General features: G+C 41.1%; 2 protein-coding genes and 2 long non-coding RNA genes across 4 annotated transcripts; 1 reads left to right on the top strand and 3 right to left on the bottom strand.

The window, feature by feature from the left end:
- The first annotated feature begins 9234 nt into the window (after positions 1–9234).
- Positions 9235–10597, top strand: LOC115585010 (uncharacterized). Its single transcript, XR_003984640.1, has 3 exons — positions 9235–9282; positions 9456–9491; positions 10434–10597. It is a non-coding gene; the product is annotated as an uncharacterized LOC115585010 (long non-coding RNA).
- Positions 10598–12631: 2034 nt separating this feature from the next.
- LOC115585686 (putative uncharacterized protein DDB_G0271606) lies at positions 12632–13738 on the bottom strand (the record flags this gene model as incomplete). The annotated part of the gene is made up of 2 exons (XM_030424261.1): positions 12632–13331; positions 13566–13738. Coding segments are annotated over 2 exons (873 nt in total), but the record flags the coding sequence as incomplete, so codon positions are not given.
- Positions 13739–14032: 294 nt separating this feature from the next.
- On the bottom strand, positions 14033–15483 carry LOC115585688 (ataxin-8-like). Its single transcript, XM_030424263.1, is given in 3 exon segments — positions 14033–14386; positions 15173–15284; positions 15476–15483. Coding segments are annotated over 3 exon segments (462 nt in total). The 3' UTR covers positions 14033–14044.
- Positions 15484–15600: 117 nt separating this feature from the next.
- LOC115585017 (uncharacterized) lies at positions 15601–16448 on the bottom strand. Its single transcript, XR_003984649.1, has 3 exons — positions 16243–16448; positions 15869–15901; positions 15601–15631 (listed from the first exon to the last, which is right to left on the bottom strand). It is a non-coding gene; the product is annotated as an uncharacterized LOC115585017 (long non-coding RNA).
- Between the last annotated feature and the right edge of the window lie 5278 nt (positions 16449–21726).

The raw sequence follows: 21726 nt of genomic DNA on the forward strand, positions 1-21726 counted from the left end.
TTTGGACACTTCAACATACAGCTAGGGGGAGCTGGGATTCGAACCAGTGACCTTCCGATCACTAGACGACCCGCGGGTCGTAGAGCACAGTTTCAGAAATCTTACTCAATGAGAAAGTCATCGACAGAGCAGATAGAAGTGCTTACGGAATCCTTTGGCGATCCAGGGAAACAAAACAACCAAGAAAATGAACCCTGTGAGGAAGGAACGCTTTCACTGACTGACTTAAACAAATGTGGAGACATGAACAGCCAGGAAAACGACCAGGTGCCCAGCCAAGCAAACAGCAGCCAGGACACAGAGCACAGTTTTTAGAAATCGGGGAGTCATCTCGCTTAGCAAGAATATAATCGACACAGCAGACAGAGGAGCTAAAGTTATTCTTAGTCGATTCGGTGGAGCTAAATGAGAGAGTACATCAGGCCTGGGTGGAAGAGAGAGCGTCCTGTGTCCAACGCATAGAGCTGCTGTCCCAAGAAATTCAAGAGCTTTATCTGGAGTTGGAGAGGACAAGTGCATGCCAAGTCCCAGGCCTCTGTTCTCTTCTTTGGAAAAAAAAATAGGATAGCCACAAAGAAAAATCAAAAGCTCAAAGACAAATGCAAGAAGTTGAAAGGCCTCAGTCTTGAAACTCTCAGGCTGAAGCTGATCGTTAAAGAACAGCTGCAGGAGTTAGATGAATGTGAGAACAATCGCAAAAAAATACAGGCTTGGAAGTCTGAGAGGAAGAGCATGCTTGAAAGGATAAAAGAAAAGGAGGCTAGCAGAATTAGAAGAGGAAGAAGAAACTTTGATTTTAAAGTGTGAAAAAGAAAGGCTTGCATGTGTTCAGCCATCATCCTGGTGAAGATTGTTCTTCTAAAGGACGTGAACTCATGATGTTTGTGTGAGTGATGTTTGAGTGTGGATGTCCAAATGCAGTTGTGTTCTGGCTGCCTCATGCATGTAGGTCTGAGTGGGTCTCTTGAGTGGAGTGACCATGTTAGCCGGGTATTTGTACGGGTTTTCTCCAGGGGTGCTCTGGTTCACCTATTAGCATTTGCTTTGAAAAAAAGGCTTAAAAATCTGAAGAATTGAACAGTTGAACAGTTGGATCCCTTTGAGCAAATGTTCTCAGGATTTTTGTATGGGTTTTCAAACGAGAGGACATTTTCTGTCATGGTTCTGTGTCTTGTTGTGTCTTATGTTTTGATTTCCAGGTCCTCTTGTGTCCTTTCAGTGTCTCCTGTGTTCTTCCCTCTGTTTTCCCCTTCCCTCTGGTTGCATGTACTGCATGTCTGGTTGCATGTCTCCCTCTGTCTGTCAGTGTGCCCGCCACACTCCACTCTCGCCTGCTGCTCCACCTCACCTGTTCCTAGTCTTGTCGTTAGTGTCTGTGTTTATAGTCCTTGTCTTCCCTATTGTGTTTGTCAGTTTGTTGTGTGTATTTGTGTAATGTTCCCCTGGAAGTTTCCTGTGTCGCCTCTTGTGTCTCTGGTCTTCGTGGTATGTAGGACATTAATTTCTTATTATGCATTTTGAGTTGAACTTTGCTTTTGGTTGTACTTTGTTGCTACTTTGCCTTTTGTCCATTTTTTGTCTAGTTTTTGTATCTGGCTCCCTTTGTTTCGCTTTGATAAAATAAAGCTGGCCTTCAGGTCAGACCTGTTTCTGATCATGTTGGAGTGGCAGTGACAAACTTTTATCTGCATATGAGAGTCACTGTTGTGTTGTTAAAAATCTGTATCAAATGAAGAAGGCACATGGACAAAACACACAATCATCTCAGCATCCTGATGAAACAACTGCCTCAAGGACAGGTTACAGACATACAAACTCATACTGCTTGTTACATCAAAAACTCAAAACAGTTTCAACTCAAAAAATGTTTTCCCCAATTTTTTTCTAAGTTTGTTACTCTTAATGGCTCAATTGCCAATATAAAAAATTAATCTGAAATCATTATTGTGTCGTTTATAAATTAATTACATTCTCCTGTATTCTGGCTGATCCTTATGTTTTGTCATCATAATGAGGCTGACTGATCTGTGATCTGTAAAGAGGCCACTAGAGGTCACTCTCCATCAGACAAGTCTTTTATCAGGAAGAGCTGACTGCCTGACGAATAGAGGAGACCTCAAATATAAAGTTTAACCTGTGAACACTGACTCAGACCTCTGCAGCAGCTGAAGCTCTGGGCTCTGCTGAGAAAAGGCCAAAAAACAACCAGATTATAAACATTCTTTCTTCACAAATAAGTCAATTAATTATATTCAAATACTCAGAAAAATTCTACTTCATCAGTCAAACTGCATCGGTCCGTCTTCTCATGTCTTGGAAACCAAGGTCCATGACATATTAGCAGTATTGTTTTTTTCTAATGGCAGCTTAACAAAATGTTTCTATTGTGACTCATATTTCTGTATAAAACTTTGAGACGAGCTCTCAGTACTCTGCTTAAATTCATCAAGTGTGGGACTGCAAATTAAGAATCAAATGTAAATGAAAAGAAGTTCTGTACAGGAGGTTCAATAATTTTTTTCAAGTTTTTACCCTGTCAGAAGATGGTCTCTATAATTGTAGTATGAACAAATGGCCGAATGAATGCTAATTTATTTTGGACATTTGCAAACAAAACAATAAGTTAAATAAATAAATATATAAATATAATAAAATGAAAAGCATTTAACAATGTTTATGCCATTAACAAGCACTGATATGCCTTATATTATTATTAACTTGTATTTCACATCATATTTACATTTAATGCACACAAACACATGCATATACCTGTTAAAAAACACCCAGTGATTTCTTGAAGCCCTCCTAAATCAATGATTTTTTTTTTTTTTTAAATCATCTCCTTGTACCATTTGAACTGGATCATTCTTGGTCGTTGCTTTAGCTCCAGGCTCATACCATTCCACAGAGTCACATCGCTGATTGAAATGCACTTATTTTCTATAGTTGTCCAAACAGCTTGAAATTCAACCTTACCTCAAAATATAACCCCCCCACCCCGCCATCAAATTTTCTTTTCCTGAATATTACTTAGTAGTAGTTTGTTTCTTGTTTTAAACATTTTTTGTGTAGTTTGATATTCAACCAGGTCAATGAATTTTAACACACAGGAATTTTAAAAACAATACATTGATGTGATCATAATATCCTACTGGCTGGTATCATACTGTGGCTCTATCTCCAGCTCTACTTTTTACTCAGGCTAAAATACATGGCAGTAACAGCCACATATAAACTTTTATGTATCACAGGGCTGACAGCATGCTGTGATTAACACGAGGAACACTTAAATAATCATCAAATTCTGACAGGTTGACTAGAATACAACAAATCCAGGATATTCAAATGCTGAACTGAAATTCTTGCAATTTCTAAAGAGCACTTTCAACTTGGATTGATAGCAGCAATAGCAAATAGGCTCAAAGTAGCAGTTATTAACCTAAAATTAGTCAGGTTAACCAAATGGGTTATAAATTTGATCGAATCACTTCTCACCATGCTGCAGTTGTTTAAGTATAAATCAACATCTGCTCCTGTCGGAAACTCGTGGAGTTAATGTTAAGACTTTAGACTAAAAGGTTCAAGATGTGTATTTCTAATTTTTGCTCTGGGAAAATTATGCTGAAATCAATATTGCACATCTATGAATAACTGCTAACACTACGTTGCCTCATACGGGGCACCATATGTAGTGATTCGTACAACATTAATAGGGAGTTTGGGGTTAAATTTGACTTTCAATAGTAATAACCATGCTTATCAGGGATAATTATTAATTATGCTTATTGAAAAATCTAATTGTCATTAGATCACCTCACAGCCCCACCCTTAGAAAACGGAAACGTGTGTGTGTGTGTGTGTGTGAGACGTGATGCCACATTAGAAAGATGGTTAGTTGCATGCAAAGACCCTGAGTCTGTGTTAAGCATAATTCAACTAACCTGTAGCAGATATCACAATAACACCCAAACAGTATACACATATTGAACACATGTGCATTACATCAATCAGAGTTAAAAAAAAAAAATTAAAAAAAAAGTTCTGTACTTAGCCATGCTATGCTATGCTGTGTGCCATTTATGCCCTGTTCAACGTTGCCAGTCTTTGAAGAAATGGTGCTAGTGGTTCTTTGGCTGATGAACCAATCAGGAGAAGGTTGCAGTCCCAATGTTCATGCTGTGCATGGTCTGATGAAAGACAGCAGGTGGAGGAAACTAGTCGCTCCTTTCCTTTGCAGGGTTGCAGCTTGGTGCTGACTTGCTTGGTGTTCCTCAGATTGGGTAGTGAGCTGGCGAGCTTTGTGCCACAGCTGCTGGTTGCCACCACTCTCTGAAGCATGTAAGTTCAGAAAATGCTTTGTGGTCTCTGATACCCATGATATTGCTATTATTAGTTTATTGTCGTTGTTTATTATTTGTTTTATAACTGTATGTTACAGTAAAACCTTGGAACTAAATAAATGCAGATGTTAGTCAAATTGAATGATGCTTATTTGTACCGTGCCGACTTTATTTGCAGTAGGATGACACAGCAGACTTAATGCAGTGGTGTGACAGTATGATTGTACTGTATGTTTGAATACACCTGTTGGTCAAGCAACATTTTCATCCTTGAGCTGCGGAACTCTACTGCACTCGGTAATCGACCCGTCAGGCTTCCCCATAAGAGGAAGCTGCCGCAGGAAAGTGGTGAGCTGTGTTCTCTTTACAATAGAAATCCGGCTAAGCTAGCAGATGTTTCATGCCTCAAACTATGTGCTGGGACCCTGTTTGTACTGTTGCTGAAGTTTGGTGCTATTCTGAGCATTATTTGTGTGTATTGATATCGTGTGGTCTTTTCTGAGGTTGCTGAAACTACGTAAGCTAGCGGTCTGCAAACTTGATCTCTCAAGGGGGGTCTTACTCAGTGTCACAGTGTGTTAGTCCACGGATTAAATTTACACTGGAATATCCCTTTAACAAACACTTTCAGTTGCAACTGCTGAATCTCATTATCACTGCTGTACAGTCTAGAAAGTAAGTCAAGTACTTGTAATTCTGTGGTATGTGGCTACTCAACTTTAGCTTCAGACTTTATTGTGTTTTCATACAAATGTGAAAAAAGTTATTGACATCATGATATTATGAGATAAGTCTTTTTACTTTCAAAAGAAAAGTTGTAGTATTTCAAGGAAAACGTAGATAGTGTTGAGACATTCTACAGTTTTACACATTGAGAATCAAAAGATTCAGGACAGTAATGTTCTCAGTCATGAGGTGTTGATGCTGCATGTGCAATATGTGGCCAAAAGTATGTGGACAGACTTGTTAAATAGCAGCAATTGGTGTTTCTTGTCCTAACATGATGATGGCCCTGTGCACAAACTCAGATCCACTATGTGTAAAGCTTAGAAAAACATGGTGTTGTAGTTAAAGAGTCAAATAAAGCTGAGGAGCTTTAAAGTGCTGACTGCAGTGACTCTAATGTGTAAAATAAAGACTACAAGTATGTCTGCTCATCCATCAGCAGGAAATGACATCATCAGCAGACACGTCCTCCTCTGCAGGCTCTTTAGCTTTTTAGTTTTTCTTTTCTGAATTGTGTCTCAGGATTTCACCTGACCAAGTGAACAGAATGAGTCAGCAGATGTTCACAGAGCAGAAACAATAGAAAGACAAAAAGCTTTGCACACATCGTTACTGCAGAGCGGCAGTAAGACGTCTGTAAGAACAGTTCATTCCACAGCACAACCACAAGAACTTGTGGTTTCTTTTTCTCACGTGAGCTTCGTGTGAATTTCACTGCAGCATTCTACTTTGTACCATCTTCACACACTTTATCTGTAAAACAAAGCAGTGGTTCAAAACAAATGAAATAAAATCTTTCCATTGTTGCATCTGTTATAAAATGTGTTGCTCTACAACATTATTGTGTGACGTGATCTGATCTTCATTTTCATTATGAAATGACACCAAAAGAAAAGTCTAAATGTTTAAACTTTAAATTACAACACGTCTACATTTCATTACATTTCATGTCTACCTGTAAAGGTCATACATCTTTGTGAAGGATGAGCTCAGCATGTCCTTTTGATATGTAGTAATGTGTTGAGGTTTTATTTCATAAAGCATGCAGAGCATTGTAGTACAGCATCGAGGAAATGAAGGCTGGGTATGTTGCAGCAGGAAAAGGCATCTTTTCCTGTTTAAAGGAGGTGACCAGCAGCAGCAGAAACCAGCAGATGCAAACATGGCACCAAGTCTGAAGGGCGTCTTCCCAAAATTTGCTCTTAAACAACTCAGCCCCTACATGGCATTCATTGTGATTTTTGTTCACAATGTTGTGCTTGACCGGGATTTTGAGTGCTCATGTAGAAACCATATGAAAGATTGCTCTTCATACATGGCTCTGCCAACTCTCATTCTATTTTTTTTTTACAACTCTGGATGGACAATACCTTTCAGAGAACCGGGAAATACACATGTACAGGAAAAGTAACATTTTTTGCTGCGTTATGTTGTATCACTTTATCAAGGCATTTTTCATCAGTCTGCTGTGGGTTGTGTATGTGTTCATTGATGGAGACTGGTACGTTTGCTGTCTGAAGGCTACAAACTCTACAGAGTCTTCAACATATCCAGATTTTGCCTGCAAAGACAAAAACGAGGACATCACACTGGAGGAAAGAAAAGTCATCGCTGAACTTAGAACCCGCTCCTTGGTGAGTTTTTCCTTCTAAAAATCATGACAGTCTGTTTCTCTGCTGTTTTACTGTAACTTTATCACATCAGCCTGTGTATTATCTGTAAACTGTAAAATAACTTTACTGGCTGATGATGTTATCATTTTATTCTGTTCATTATCTTGAGATCATAATTTTATTGAAAAAAGTGAAGTTGGTTTTCTCCAGATGACGTGATAATGATGTAACCGTCTTGAGAAAATGAACATTTTCATCCTGAGATAATTAACTTTCCTCAGCTTGTCTTCATTTAATGAGCAGAGCGGCAACTTCGCAGGAAGGTGTTCATACAGTGTGTTTACAGAGTGTTTCATCAGGTGGATGATATACAGCTACTCATTTTGTAGTTGAATATGAGACTGTGTTATGCCCGATGTACACAGGATGTGATGTTCAATGACTCCTGAGAAGGTAAACTTGTGATGTCGAAGTAACAGAACTAAATTAATGCAACCACAGCTGATTCTCATCTGATGATATCGTCATGTTTTTGCATCTTTTCCAGGTAATTGGTCTCTGGATTCTCTGTGTCCTTCTTATAGCTGCCTTATTTAAATGGCTGAAATGCTGTGTTAGAAATTCAGGTTGTTGCAGAGAACTTGATTATTACAAATTGATTTTAGAAGAAGAGGAAAATGTTCTGAAAGAGATTCTGACAACAGCAGCGAAAGAAAAGTTGACCAAAGAAATCAAAGACAAATTAAGCAATGATAAATGGACAGAATGTTTCGATGTGGCTGAAGAACTAATTAACAACAAAATTAAACCTCCCGCAGCAGCAGAAAATCAGGTAATGAACCCACACCTGCTCCCTTCATGTTGAGCTTCATGTCTTTGTTACTTTCATCTGGATCTTTAGCAGCCTTTTTGGTCCAACACTGAAATATCTCAACAATTATTTGATAAATTATCATAAACTTTAAACAGACATTCATCTTCCTCAGAGGAATAGTCCTAATAAGTTTGGCGATCTGAGACTTTTTTCATCACAACATTACTAGCAGAACATCATCTGTCTGTGTAACGCAGGCGTATATGGTATATAAAAAGTTAAAATGATTACATTTAAAATCAGGCAGAAGAGCAGTTGTTAAAACCAAGAAACCACAAAGTTAAACAGGATGCACACTGATATTTATTCAGTGAATAAAATCAGGTTAAAATCACAGTTCAAAGTCCATAAAATGATAAGAGGAGAGAGCTAGTAAAAGAGGTGCTGGAAGGTAAAATGAAGCTAAAACTAAGGGGCGGTAAAAGTCCAATAAAACAGTTAAGGTCTAATCTGCGGGCGGAAGGTGGCAGCACGGGGTTGTCTCTGTCAGTGGGGAAGGGGCGCCAACACGTCCTCGGTTCGGTCTGTAACCTCCAGGCCAGCGCCCACCATCCCGAGGTCCTTGGTGCCATGGCGTCCGCCGTCCGCGGCATCCCTGGCGTTCTCGGTGCCACAGCGTCCGCCGTCCTCGGCATCCTCAGTGCCACGGCGCCACCGTCCCCTGTGCCCGCCGTGCTGATGCTGCCATTCGCCTCCACACCCTCTTGTCACGCCATCCCCACGTTCGTTTCTCCTCCCTCTCTCTTCTGTCCTCTCTGTTCACTTCTTAAAGTCATGCCAATCTCTCCCAGGTGCAGTGATTGCATTTGGGAGTGTCACAACTAGAATAAGGTTTCAAAATAAAAGCACACACACTCCCAGTGTACACGACATGCAATAAAAACACACAATTAAAAATACACACTGAAAAGCAGACATATTACAAATTAAAAACACTGGGAGTTTAAAATCCACTATAAAATTACCTTACCCCTCTGACATCTGTCTGTCGTTTTCACCGGGAGTTTCAGTAGTTTTATTTTTTTTTCTATTTAAATAAAGTCATAGTTATCTAGTGTAAATTTCATGTGTCTCAATTTCTGATGGCTTTTCAGCTCCAGACCAGACAGCCCGACACTTCAACGCACACAGCAATAGGAGCATCAGGAGAAACAGCAGGAGGAACCGGTGGAACAGCAGGAGCAACCGGAGGAACAACAAGAGCAACTGGAGGAACAGAAGAAACAACAGGAGGAAGAGTCAGTAATTAGTAATCTCACCATAATATCTGTTCAGGTGACCGTCAGTCTCTTTATCAGCAGTTTCCTTCATGTTTAGAAGAACTGTGTGAAGTAGGTGATGTGTTGAGAAGCAGTTTAATTTAGAATTCACTTTTGATTAAAAAAAAAAAAACATTTGTTAGATGTTGGGTAGCGACAGAACACAAGGGAAAACCAACAGCTTCTGCATTTTTTTATATAATCTAGATTATTTTTTATTTGTGAAAACTAAATGTTGATTCACTGTTTGAAACGGTTGGCAGGGGATTAGAATTTCAACTTCACAATGTAAATATAGAGGTCAATAGACATCAATCTGTGTGTGTGTCTGTCGTTTTCATCAGGGGGAGGAACAGCAGGAGGAACAGCAGGACAAGCAATGTGAGGAGCAGGAGGAACAGCAGCAGGAGCAGGGGGAACAGCCGAAGGAACAGCAGAGGGAGGAGCAGGAGGATGAGCAGGAGGGACAGGTGTGTTTGTGTGTTATTTAATCAGTAATTAGTAATCTTCCCATAATATCTGTTCAGCTGACCGTCAGTCTGTTTATCAGCAGTTTCCTTCATGTTGAGAAGAACTGTGAAAAGCAGATGATGTGAGACAGAACACAACTAAACTTTGACTCACTGTTTGAAACTGTTTGCAGGAGGTACAATCACCATTTCTACAAAAGGAGAAAGTGGTGAGTCTGTATTTCTCTCTGTCTGTCTGTCTGTGGTTGTGCAATGCTTAAATTCAGGTATGATAAATCCTGTTCTTGATTGGTCTAATGTCATATTCTAATATTTGTGAGATGTTGGATTTTGATGTTCATGAGCTGCAAGCCATAATCAACAAAATCAAAACAAACAAGTCTTGTAATATTTCACTTTGTGTAATTTATCTAGAATTAATAAAAGTTTCACTTTTGAACTAGGTTACAGAAAACAAATGACTTTTCCGTCATATTCTATTATTTTTTTTCGATGTATCTGTACAAACAGCTGGAGAAGGGTTATATTATTTTAGTACAACTAAATACACTGACTGCATGTTTTATTACAGAATCATAATAACAATATTAATAATCCTGTATTCTGGCTGAGCCTCATATTTGTCATCACAATGAGGCTGATCTGTGATCTGTACAGAGGCCACTAGAGGTCGCTCTCCATCAGACACAAGTCTTTTATCAGGAGGAGCTGACTGACTTCAGATCAGAGAAGACCTAAAAAACCTAAAACCCCAGTCGAGGTCAACAGCTCCCCACCTCCACTATAAACAGTGTTGGTGGAGGACTGCTTCCCCCTGCTGAGGCACCGGATGGTTTGCCAGAATTTCTTCGAGGCCGACCGATAGTCCTCCTCCATGGCCTCCCCGAACTTTTCCCAGACCCGAGTTCTTGCTTCCGTTACTGCCCGTGCTGCCACACGCTTGGCCTGCCAGTACCCGTCAGCTGCCTCAGGAGTCCCCCGAGCCAACCAGGCTCGATAGGACTCCTTCTTCAGCTTGACAGCATCCCATACTTCCGGAGTTTGTAACATATAACCACTTTAAATTTGGTTGTAAGAGGAAGTTTTCTTGTATGCTAAGCCTATGAGAAAAAGACTTGAAATTGACTTGGAATTGTATTTCCTCCAAACAGGACCCTCCTATTGTGCCTCCAAAACCAAGCACCATTAGACAAGCAGTAAAGTGGGGTCCGCTGTGATCGTACATTTTCCTCCTGGTGACACATTTCAGATTAAGCTGTAAACTGGGACTGTAATTGGATGCAGGCTGGAGATTTTTTGTTGCTTTTTTTTCAAATGTCAGTTAGAAACATATTTTTTATCGTGATTTATCTTTCTGAATAAAACATTTTAGTTTTTAAAAAATGACCGAATTAATGCAAATTTGTGTGCAAACAAAATAAAAGTTTGATTAGTTTGACAAATAAATATAATAAAAACAAAAGCATGTTACAAAGTTTATTCCATTAACAAGCTCTAATATGCCTTATATTATAATCAACTTGTATTTCAAATCATATTAAAATGTATACATACAAACATGCATACATCTAATAAAAACAGTGATTTTTTTTTTTAATTTTTTTTAAAAAGCCTTCTGTCATCCCTGCACTATTTGAAAATCATCTCCTTGTACCTTTGAACTGGATCATTCTTGGACGTTGCTTTAGCTCCAGGCTCATACCATTCCACAGATTCACACAGCTGATTGAAATGAACTTATTTCTTATAGTTGCCCGAACAGCTACCAATTACTAAAGTGCACTTTCAACTTGGATTGATAGCAGCAATAGCAAATGGCTCAAAGTGGCAGTTATTAACCTAAAATATTTAGGTTCATCAAATGGGTTGTAAATTTGATAAATAAATTCTCACCATGCTGCAATTATTTGTGCAAGTGCAAATCAACATCTGGGCCTGTAGTAGACTAGTGGGGTTAAATGATAGAGTTTGGGTGAAGGGTTCAAGATGTGAATCTCAAATAGTTTGCACATTTATGAATGACTGCCAACAGTACACTGCATCATACGGGGTACGATGTGTAGTGTCTATGCACCAAGTTTTGGGTTAATCAGTGGTTATTATTAATTATGCGTCTTGATATAGAACTTAGGCTTTCCACCTGCGAGACAGTGGTGTGAATTCACAAACATCTATCAAATATTGTTTTTACATTAAAGTGAATTCTAAATCAATATGCTTCACAACACATCTGCTTTGCAGTTTTTCTCAACATGAAGGAAACTGCTCAGAAACAGACGGCCAGCAGAACAGATATAATGGTTTATTATTATGAATAAATATGCACACAAGTTCTAGAAGAATTACTGGAAGTTTCATAATTATCAGGAGAGATATGGAACATTGAGGCAAAAAGACCATTGTGACATTTCGGTGTTGGTTCTGGCCATCACTACACAACTGTCTGAGCAGATGAACAGAGTCTGAGGCATATACTGCTTCGTCAGTCCAGGAATAAACAGAACTCACTATTTGCCTCATCTTCATGTTGATTCTTCTGAGAGTTTTGGCTACATCATTGCTACAACAGAACACACCTGTGCTTTTCCTCCTGTTCCTCCTGCTGTTCCTCCGGTTGCTCTTGCTGTTCCTCCTGTTGCTCCTGCTGTTCCTCCTGTGGCTCCTGCTGTTGCTCCTCCTGTGGCTCCCGCTGTTGCTCCTGCTGTTGCTCCTGCTTGTATCAGTGGGACGACAACAACAGTGTAACTGAACTGCTGAAACTGTTCCACAACACATCATCTACTTTTCACAGTTCTTCTAAACATGAATGAAGCTGCTGATAAACAGACTGATGGTCAGCTGAACAGATATTATGGTGAGATTACTAATTACTGAATCATTAAGAGACACAAACACACCTGATCTGTTAATCCTGCTGTTCTTCCTGTTGTTTCTCCTGTTCCTCCTGCCGTTCCTCCAGTTGTTTCTCCTGTTGCTCCTGCCGTTCCTCCAGTTGTTTCTCCTGTTGCTCCTGTTGTTTCTCCTGTTCCTCCTGTTGTTCCTCCTGCCGTTCCTCCCGTTGGTTCTCCTGTTGCTCCTGTTGTTTCTCCTGCTGTTCCTTCTGTTGTTTCTCCTGCTGTTCCTTCTGTTGTTTCTCCTGCTGTTCCTCCTGCTATTCCTCCGGTTGTTTCTCCTGTTGTTTCTCTTGCCGTTCCTCTGGTTGGTCTTGCTGTTCCTCCTGCTGTTCCACCTGTTGTTTCTCCTGTTGTTCCTCCTGTTCCTCTTGCCATTCCTCCCGCTGTTTCTCCTGTTCCTCCTGTTGTTCCTCCTGCTGTTCCTCCCATTGTTTCTCCTGTTGCTTCTGTTCTTTCTACTGTTTCTCCTGCTGTTCCTCCTGTTCCTCCTGCCATTCCTCCCGTTGGTTCTCCTGTTGCTCCTGTTGTTTCTCCTGCTGTTCCTCCGGTTGTTTCTGCTGCTGTTCCTCCGGTTGTTTCTCTTGCCGTTCCTCTGGTTGGTCTTGCTGTTCCTCCTGCTGTTCCACCTGTTGTCTCTCCTGTTGTTCCTCCTGCCGTTCCTCCCGCTGTTTCTCCTGTTCCTCCTGCTGTTCCTCCCATTGTTTCTCCTGTTCCTTCTGTTGTTTCTCCTCCTGTTCCTCCTGCCGTTCCTCCTGCCGTTCCTCCTGCTGTTCCTCCTGTTCCTCCTGCCGTTCCTCCCGTTGGTTCTCCTGTTGCTCCTGTTGTTTCTCCTGCTGTTCCTCCTGCCGTTCCTCCCGTTGTTTCTCCTGCTGTTCCTCCTGCCGTTTCTCCTGTTGTTCCTCCTGTTCCTCCTGCCATTCCTCCTGCTGTTTCTCCTGTTGTTCCTCCTGCTGTTCCTCCCATTGTTTCTCCTGTTGCTTCTGTTGTTTCTCCTGTGTCTCCTGTTGTTTCTCCTGCTGTTTCTCCTGCTGTTCCTCCCGTTGGTTCTCCTGTTCCTCCTGTTGTTCCTCCTGCTGTTCCTCTGGTTGTTTCTCCTGCTGTTCCTCCAGTTGTTCCTCCTTTTGTTCCTCCTGTTCCTCCTGCCGTTTCTCCTGTTGTTCCTCCTGTTCCTCCTGCCGTTCCTCCTGCTGTTTCTCCTGTTCCTCCTGTTGTTCCTCCTGCTGTTCCTCCCATTGTTTCTCCTGTTGCTTCTGTTGTTTCTCCTGTGTCTCCTGCTGTTTCTCCTGCTGTTCCTCCCGCTGGTTCTCCTGTTCCTCCTGTTGTTCCTCCTGCTGTTCCTCTGGTTGTTTCTCCTGCTGTTCCTCCGGTTGTTCCTCCTGTTCCTCCTGCCGTTCCTCCCGCCGTTTCTCCTGTTCCTCCTTTTGTTTCTCCTGTTCCTCCTGTTGTTCCTCCTGCCGTTCCTCCCGTTGTTTCTCCTGCTGTTCCTCCTGCCGTTCCTCCCGTTGTTTCTCCTGCTGTTCCTCCGGTTGTTTCTCCTGCTGTTCCTCCTGTTGTTTCTCTTGCCGTTCCTCTGGTTGGTCTTGCTGTTCCTCCTGCTGTTCCACCTGTTGTTTCTCCTGTTGTTCCTCCTGTTCCTCCTGCCGTTTCTCCTGTTGTTCCTCCTGTTCCTCCTGCCGTTTCTCCTGTTGTTCCTCCTGTTCCTCCTGCCGTTCCTCCTGCTGTTTCTCCTGTTCCTCCTGCCGTTCCTCCCGCTGTTCCTCCCGCTGTTCCTCCTGCTATTCCTCCTGCCGTTCCTCCCGTTGTTTCTCCTGTTGCTTCTGTTGTTTCTCCTGCTGTTCCTCCTGTTGTTTCTCCTGCTGTTCCTCCGGTTATTTCTCCTGTTGTCTCTCTTGCCGTTCCTCTGGTTGGTCTTGCTGTTCCTCCTGCTGTTCCACCTGTTGTTTCTCCTGTTGTTCCTCCTGTTCCTCCTGCCGTTCCTCCCGCTGGTTCTCCTGTTCCTTCTGTTGTTCCTCCTGCTGTTCCTCCGGTTGTTTCTCCTGCTGTTCCTCCTGCTGTTTCTCTTGCCGTTCCTCTGGTTAGTCTTGCTGTTCCTCCTGCTGTTCCACCTGTTGTTTCTCCTGTTGTTCCTCCTGCCGTTCCTCCCGTTGGTTCTCTTGTTGCTCCTGTTGTTTCTCCTGCTGTTCCTTCTGTTGTTCCTCCTGCTGTTCCTCCTGCTGTTCCTCTGGTTGTTTCTCCTGCTGTTCCTCCGGTTGTTTCTCTTGCCGTTCCTCTGGTTGCTCTTGCTGTTCCTCCTGCTGTTCCACCTGTTGTTTCTCCTGCTGTTCCTCCTGTTGTTCCTCCTGCTGTTCCTCCGGTTGTTCCTCCTGCTGTTCCTCCGGTTGTTCCTCCCATTGTTTCTCCTGTTGTTTCTCCTGCTGTTTCTCCTGCCGTTCCTCCCGTTGGTTCTCCTGTTGCTCCTGCTGTTCCTCCGGTTGTTTCTCCTGCTGTTCTTCCGGTTGTTTCTCCTGCTGTTCCTCCGGTTGTTTCTCTTGCCGTACCTCTGGTTGGTCTTGCTGTTCCTCCTGCTGTTCCACCTGTTGTTTCTCCTGTTGTTCCTCCTGCCATTCCTCCCGCTGTTTCTCCTGTTCCTCCTGTTGTTCCTCCTGCTGTTCCTCCCATTGTTTCTCCTGTTGCTTCTGTTTCTCCTGTTGTTCCTCCTGTTCCTCCTGCCGTTCCTCCCGTTGGTTCTCCTGTTGCTCCTGTTGTTTCTCCTGCTGTTCCTCCTGTTGTTCCTCCTGCTGTTCCTCCTGTTCCTCCTGCCGTTCCTCCCGTTGGTTCTCCTGTTGCTCCTCCTGCTGTTCCTCTGGTTGTTTCTCCTGCTGTTCCTCTGGTTGTTTCTCCTGCTGTTCCTCTGGTTGTTTCTCCTGCTGTTCCTCTGGTTGTTTCTCCTGCTGTTCCTCCGGTTGTTTCTCTTGCCGTTCCTCTGGTTGCTCTTGCTTTTCCTCCTGCTGTTCCACCTGTTGTTTCTCCTGTTCCTCCTGTTGTTTCTCCTGTTGCTCCCGTTGTTCCTGCTGTTCCTCCTTCTGTTCCTCCTGAGGCTGTGTGCTCTGAAGTGTCAGGCTGTTTGGTCTGAAGCGGTCAAGGCATCAGAAATTAAGACACATTCGGTTCGAATCAGTGGGACAACAACATCATAACCCTCCTATAGTAGCTGAGTCTGTAAGTGTCGTCCAATCAGGAGACAGTAACACTAGAAAACAGGTGTGATGATGAACACGATCAGCCTACACATACACACTGAGATTCTGTAAATTCTTCACTTCCTCATCGATTGGTCCAACAAATTCTTAATTAAATTGTCGAAAAATACAGTTTTAGATTTTTGACACAGAAAACAGTTTTGGCTGAAACTCTCATCATGGATGGATGGATGGATTTACCTCGCGCCTCTGTACTTCAGCACGAAGTTTATCCACCTGCAAAGAGTTTCACAGAGTCAGAAAGGGAAGGAGAACACGTGAAATCACAGGATCATAATCTTAGAAGCTTTGATTATAAAGATAATTAATTATTCACCAGCTCATTAATACAACAACTAAACAAGAGCGCATCAATTAGCAGAGCTGTGATGAACTAGATAACTACAACTTTATTTAAGTAGAAAAAACAATAAAACTACTAAAACTCCAGATAAAAAGGACAGACAGATTTACCTGCAGCTTTAGTTTTTCCAGTTGAAGAGTCTCCTGCAAAGAGTTTTAAAAGTGAAAATCAGTTTAACAATTAAGCCTGTGAGTAACAATTAAATCTTTTAAACTGATCTCTTAAACAAATGTAATTGTTGTACGGATTTTCAATAAAAACTCAAAATGATGCTCTGTTAGTAACGTTGTGATGAGAAAAGTCTCAGATCACCAAACTTACTAGGACTAATCCTCTGAAGAGGATCAGTGTCTGTATAAAGTTTATGGTAATCTATCAATTGATTGAGATATTTCAGAGTTAGACCAACAAGGCTGCTAAAGATCCAGATGAAAGTAAGAAGACATGAAGCTCAACATGGAGGGAGCAGGTGGCAGTTCATTACCTGACTAACTGCCTCATGAGAGGGTTTAGTTTCGTTGTCAATCAGTTCTTCAGCCACATCGAAACATTCTGTCCATGGATCACTTTCTATTTTATTTTTGATTTCTTCAGTCAACTTGTCTTTTGCTGCTGTTGTCAGAATCTCTCTCAGAACATTTTCTTCCTCTTTCAAAATCACTTTGTAATAATGAATTTCTCTGCAACAATTTGAATATTTGCCACAGCATTTCATCAATCTAAATAAGGACATCAAGGCAGCTGCAAGAACGGCACCGAAGATGATCCAGAGGCCGATGAACTGAAAAAGAGGCAACAAGGATTAAATAACAGAAGATGCAATAATTTTACTCTTGAGATCACAAGTTTACAAAAGATCCTGAGCCCATCAGGCCTGACACCACAATCATAGATCACAACATTAATGCCCATATATCATTTATGAAATACAATCTTTGTGTCCACACTACACCCTGCATTTGCAGCTTTACTATTTATACATGAAGACCAGTTCAATAATATAATAGAATTATTTTGTTTACTGTCATTTTAAAAAGACTGTGACTAAATTATCATGTCATCTTTTCAAAATAACAAATAAGATATAATTATTCCAACCTCAGCTGTTCTCACCCTCAGTTTAGCAGAACTATGTTCAGATTATACTCAGACTGATCTGATGAGCCGTAAAACAGCAGAAAAACACAGACTGTCATGATTTGTATGAAGAAAAACTCACCGAGGAGAAACCTTTAAGTCCAGCGATGATTTTTTGTTCCTCTGCTGTGATGTTCTTGTTTTTGTCCTTGCAGGCTAAGTCTGGATGTTGTTCGGACTCAGAATTATGGCAGCAAACGTACCAGTCTCCATCGATTAACACAGATACAACCCACAGCAGACTGATGACAGCTGCCTTGATAATGCGATACAACAAAACCAGGATATATTTGCATTTGTTTTCTGATCTGCAGCACTGTACACATGTACAGGCACATATATATTTCCAGGCTCTCTGAAAGGTCTTGTCCATCCAGATTTGTAAAACAAATAAAATAAAAGATGGCAGAACCATGTATGTTTGGCAGTAATCCTGTTGCCGGTCACAAGAACACTCCAAATCCCTCTCAAGCACAACATTGTAAACAAAAATTCCAATGACTATAACATAAGTGCTGAGTTCTTTGAAAGGAAATTTTGAAAAGACGCTGTTCATCTTTAATGCAAAGTCTGTATCTGTTGCTGGTCACCACTGAATATAATAAGTGGACACCACACCTCCCTGATAGAGGAAGGAAGCTTATCACTGAAGCGGTTGTGAGTTCTTGACATCTGTTTGACTGCAACATGCCCATCTGTCATGTCCTCGCTTTTGAAATAAAACCACAACATACGTTGCCCCTAGGTTACAGTAAAACATGGAAATATTGAGCTCATCTTCCACAAAGAGGTCATGATAAATAGATGACTTGAGGGAAATGCTGACATGTTTTAATTTGAGGTTTAAACATTTTGTTTCTGCAGGTGGATTGAACGTCTTTCTCAAGCAGAATATTGTAGTGAAGATCACACTGATAGTGGCATAGAGGGAAAATTCATCAGGAGGCCTCACTTCCTCTTTGTTAGACAGTTTGGATCTGATGTGTGATCTGAGTGCAGTAGTGATCAAGGATGAACATGGTGAGTTGTGTTCACTTTACAATAGAAATCCAGCTAAGCTAGCAGACGTTTGATGCCTCGAACTATGTGCTGGGACCCTATTTGTACTGTTGCTAAAGTTTGGTGCTGTTCTGAGCATTGTTTGTGGCTATGATGGCTATTGTGTTTGTGGGGGTCTTACTCGATGTCACGGTGTGTCACCATGGATTAAATTTACACAGAATATCCCGTTAATGACTGAAGATGATTGAATAGAATATTGAAATATAAATTACAAGATTTAAAATGTTATTTTGGGGTAAATTCCTTGTGATATTAATCGAAAAATAAAAATAAATAAAAATTAATTTAAAAATATGGATTCATTGATAAAAATATCATCTCTAAGAGCAGCCCTATGAAATCTCTTTTGGATCAGCTGGTGTTGGGACCCACAGATAAAGTCATTCATTGTGGATTTCAAAATGTTTTCTGAACTGAACTCGGTGTCCCAGAATTCCCCATTCTTCACACCTAGGCACAAAATTCAGCTTTAAACTACTTCTGGCCAAGGTGACAGGCCCCCTCTGACCAGATAGTCAAAACTCCAGCGCATTCCTTGTTCTTCCTCTCTTTCACTCGACGCCCTCTACTCCTTTGACTTCTGATCTTCTAGGCCTCCTCTCCATCTCCCCCCTTGTGGCTGCCTGCCCTCAAGATCTCATCTTCTGGGCCTAATAGCTGTGAAGAGCTGCAAGCTGTATTTGCAGTGGGCCCAAAGAACTTCTCCTCATTGCAGCGACACGAGGTCCAGCCAGTATTCCAGATCAGTTAGCACCAGCAGCTGCGATGCAAAGCTTGCCAGCTAACTTCACAATCTGAAGAACACCAAGAAAGTTGGCACCGAGCTGCTATCCTGCAAATGAAAGGAGTGAACTGTCCCTGCTGACTTTCATTCAACATTGGAGCTCCAACCTTCTCCTGCAACCACCAGCACCTTTTCTGCAATGACTGATAAAGTTCAACTGGGCTAACATAAATTGGGCTTACTGATAGCTGAATTTAACCTAAAACTCCTTTTTAGTGTTGCATAAATGTAATTAGGCCTGGTGTAATGCAGCATACAACACAATGGTGCCCCGTGTGAGGCAGCGTACTGTTTACAATCATTCATAAATGTGCAATTTTAATTTTTGCATAATTTGGACAGTGCTAAAATTTGAGATTTACATCTTGAACCCTTTAGCCAAAAGTCTTTACATGTAACCACAAGTCTACTACAGGAGTAAATTTGATTGATAAATCAATTCTCCTCACACTGCAATTGTTTGTAAGTTCAAACCAGACGTTGGCTTGAACTTACAAACAATTGCAGTGTGAGGAGAACTGATTTTTCAATCAAATTTATAACCCATTTGATTTACCAAAATCTTTAGGTTATTAACTGCCACTTTGAGACATTTGCTATTGCTGCTATTGATTCACGTTGAAAGTGCTCTGTAGAAATTGTGTGAATTTCAGTTCAGCATTTGAATATTCTATATTCAATGCATTGTAGTCAAGCTGTCATGATTTGATGACAATTTAAGTGTTCCTCTTGTTAATGACAGCATGCCACTGACCCTGTGATACATAGAAGTTTATATCTGGCTGTTACTGCCTCGTATTTCAGCCTGAGTAAGAAGTAGAGCCAGTAGAACCACAGTGTGCTACCAGCCCTGTTAAACAGAAGTTTTGTACTTGAGCTGTTACTACCACATGTTTCAGCCAAAGTCAACTTTAAGAGACCATCCTCTGATTGTCACTACCCTGCATTCCAGTTAGTGCATATTTCAGGTCTGGTAAACAAAGTTATGCTTGTGTTTATCTTTGTTGGCCCCAATCTGTATGCCCAACACTAGTAAATCATCATCACATAGCTGAAGCTGTTTTCTGACACCATGAAAATACTTTTCAGAGAAACATGGTTCTCACAGGAAGACACGCTGCAAACATGATGATCTTACAAAAGATGATTTATTCCTGTAGATTAATTTATCTTAAAGAGTCTCAAACTGAAATTGTTGAACATGCAGAGAGTCCGAACACAAGTCTTGGGTTTGATCCAGCCTTCACCATCGGACCCAGTGCGCAGCGGCCTCGTATCTGACTGCAGCCCTGATTCATTAGTCATGCGAGGCGTTCAGGGCCAGCAGGAGACAGCTTCATTATGCTCAGCGTGTCTGTCAGTCTACCTGTCGGCCTTATCTACCTGTGGATCAGACGCTGACACGCTGAGCTGACAGTCTGCTGCTGAGCTCCGGCTTCATCCCCGCGTTCACTTTGTGTTCAGCTGTCAGACGTGTCGGCGAGTCTCGTCTGCCAGCTGGAGGCTCTCCGCATTTTGTTTTACTAAACACTCAAGAACAGGCTGACTGCTGCACTGATGCAGGACGGATAAATACAATTTTATCTGAACAAATGTGTCTCCAGTTTTTAATCAAACTAAATCAAGAGTTAGCCAAAACAGTACACACTGTGACTGCACAACACGTCTGTGCTGCAACTGAACAGCTGACCCGGTCTGGCTTGTGTGTGGGGGTGTGTGTTCGTGTGTGTGAGCGTGTGGATGAGTGTCCTTCTCTTTTTAACATTTGTTTTGTACTTCTAATTCTTTTTTTTTTTTTTTTTTTTTTTTCTTTAACATTTGTATTCACCTGTATGTATTTATTTGCTTATTTATCTTGTCTAAAATTTGCACTGCACTGACGCTTTTTACAAATGAAGTTCCTAACGGAAAAATAAAGTTCATTGAATTGAATTGAATTGAATTGAATTGAACTAAAATATCAGGTTAAACAATAATAATACATTTGATTTAATTTTGATTTAATTATAATATAACACAACTATACTTATCCACATGACACTAATCAGTTTGCTAAACTTTAGGCATGTATTAAGGATATAAAAACCTGGATGACCTGTAAATTTCTCCTTCTAAACTTGAACAAAACAGAACTCATTGTGCTGGACCCTAAACATCTTAGAGACACATTATCTGATGATGTAGCTTCTCTGGATGAAGTTCCTCTGGCCTCCAGCACCACAGCTGGATTCTGGGAGTTATCTTCGATCAGGATTTGTCCTTTGACTCCCACATGAAGCAAATTTCAAGGACTGCCTTCTTTGGCTGTATTATTGTAATTCCTTTTTATCAGACTGCACTGATAAGCCAGTAAAGACTCTCCAGCTGATCCAGGATGCTGACCATCAAGCTCCTCTCCTGTGGAACCATCTTCCAGTGAGGGTTCAGGAGGCAGACACCCTATTTAAGTTTAAGAGTAGACTTAAAACTTTCCTTTTTGATAAAGCTTATAGGGCCTGCACAGGCTCTTAGCTATGCTGAACTGGGTTTACACTGCCAGTGGTTTCCCATGATGCACTGAGCTCCTCTCTATTTCTCTCTATCTGTACACATTCATGTCTCATTAATAAATGTTACTGACTTTCTTCACCAGAGTCTCTTTCCTCTCACAGGTTCCCATGGAGGGAGGTTGGTCCTGCTCTATTTTTACTATCATCGTCATTACTATTATTATTATTTATATTGTTTTTATTATTAATATTGTCATTTTTATTATTATTGTTGTCGTTTTTATTATTTTTATGTTGACAACAACATGAAGATCTTCTCTCAGTTTTCGTTTCTTGATGCACTTTAATTGTTTCATTTAAATTTGTATTCAGTTCGCTCCACTTGAGTTTCCACATCAGAACAGATCGATGGAACTGAACCCGATATAAATATCACAGAATTTCATATTTTATGCTGAATAATTTAAAAACTTCACCACACTCCTTTTGTTTTTGG

The sequence above is a fragment of the Sparus aurata genome, chromosome 7, assembly GCF_900880675.1.
Source record: "Sparus aurata chromosome 7, fSpaAur1.1, whole genome shotgun sequence".
NCBI classification, from domain to species: Eukaryota; Metazoa; Chordata; class Actinopteri; order Spariformes; family Sparidae; genus Sparus; species Sparus aurata.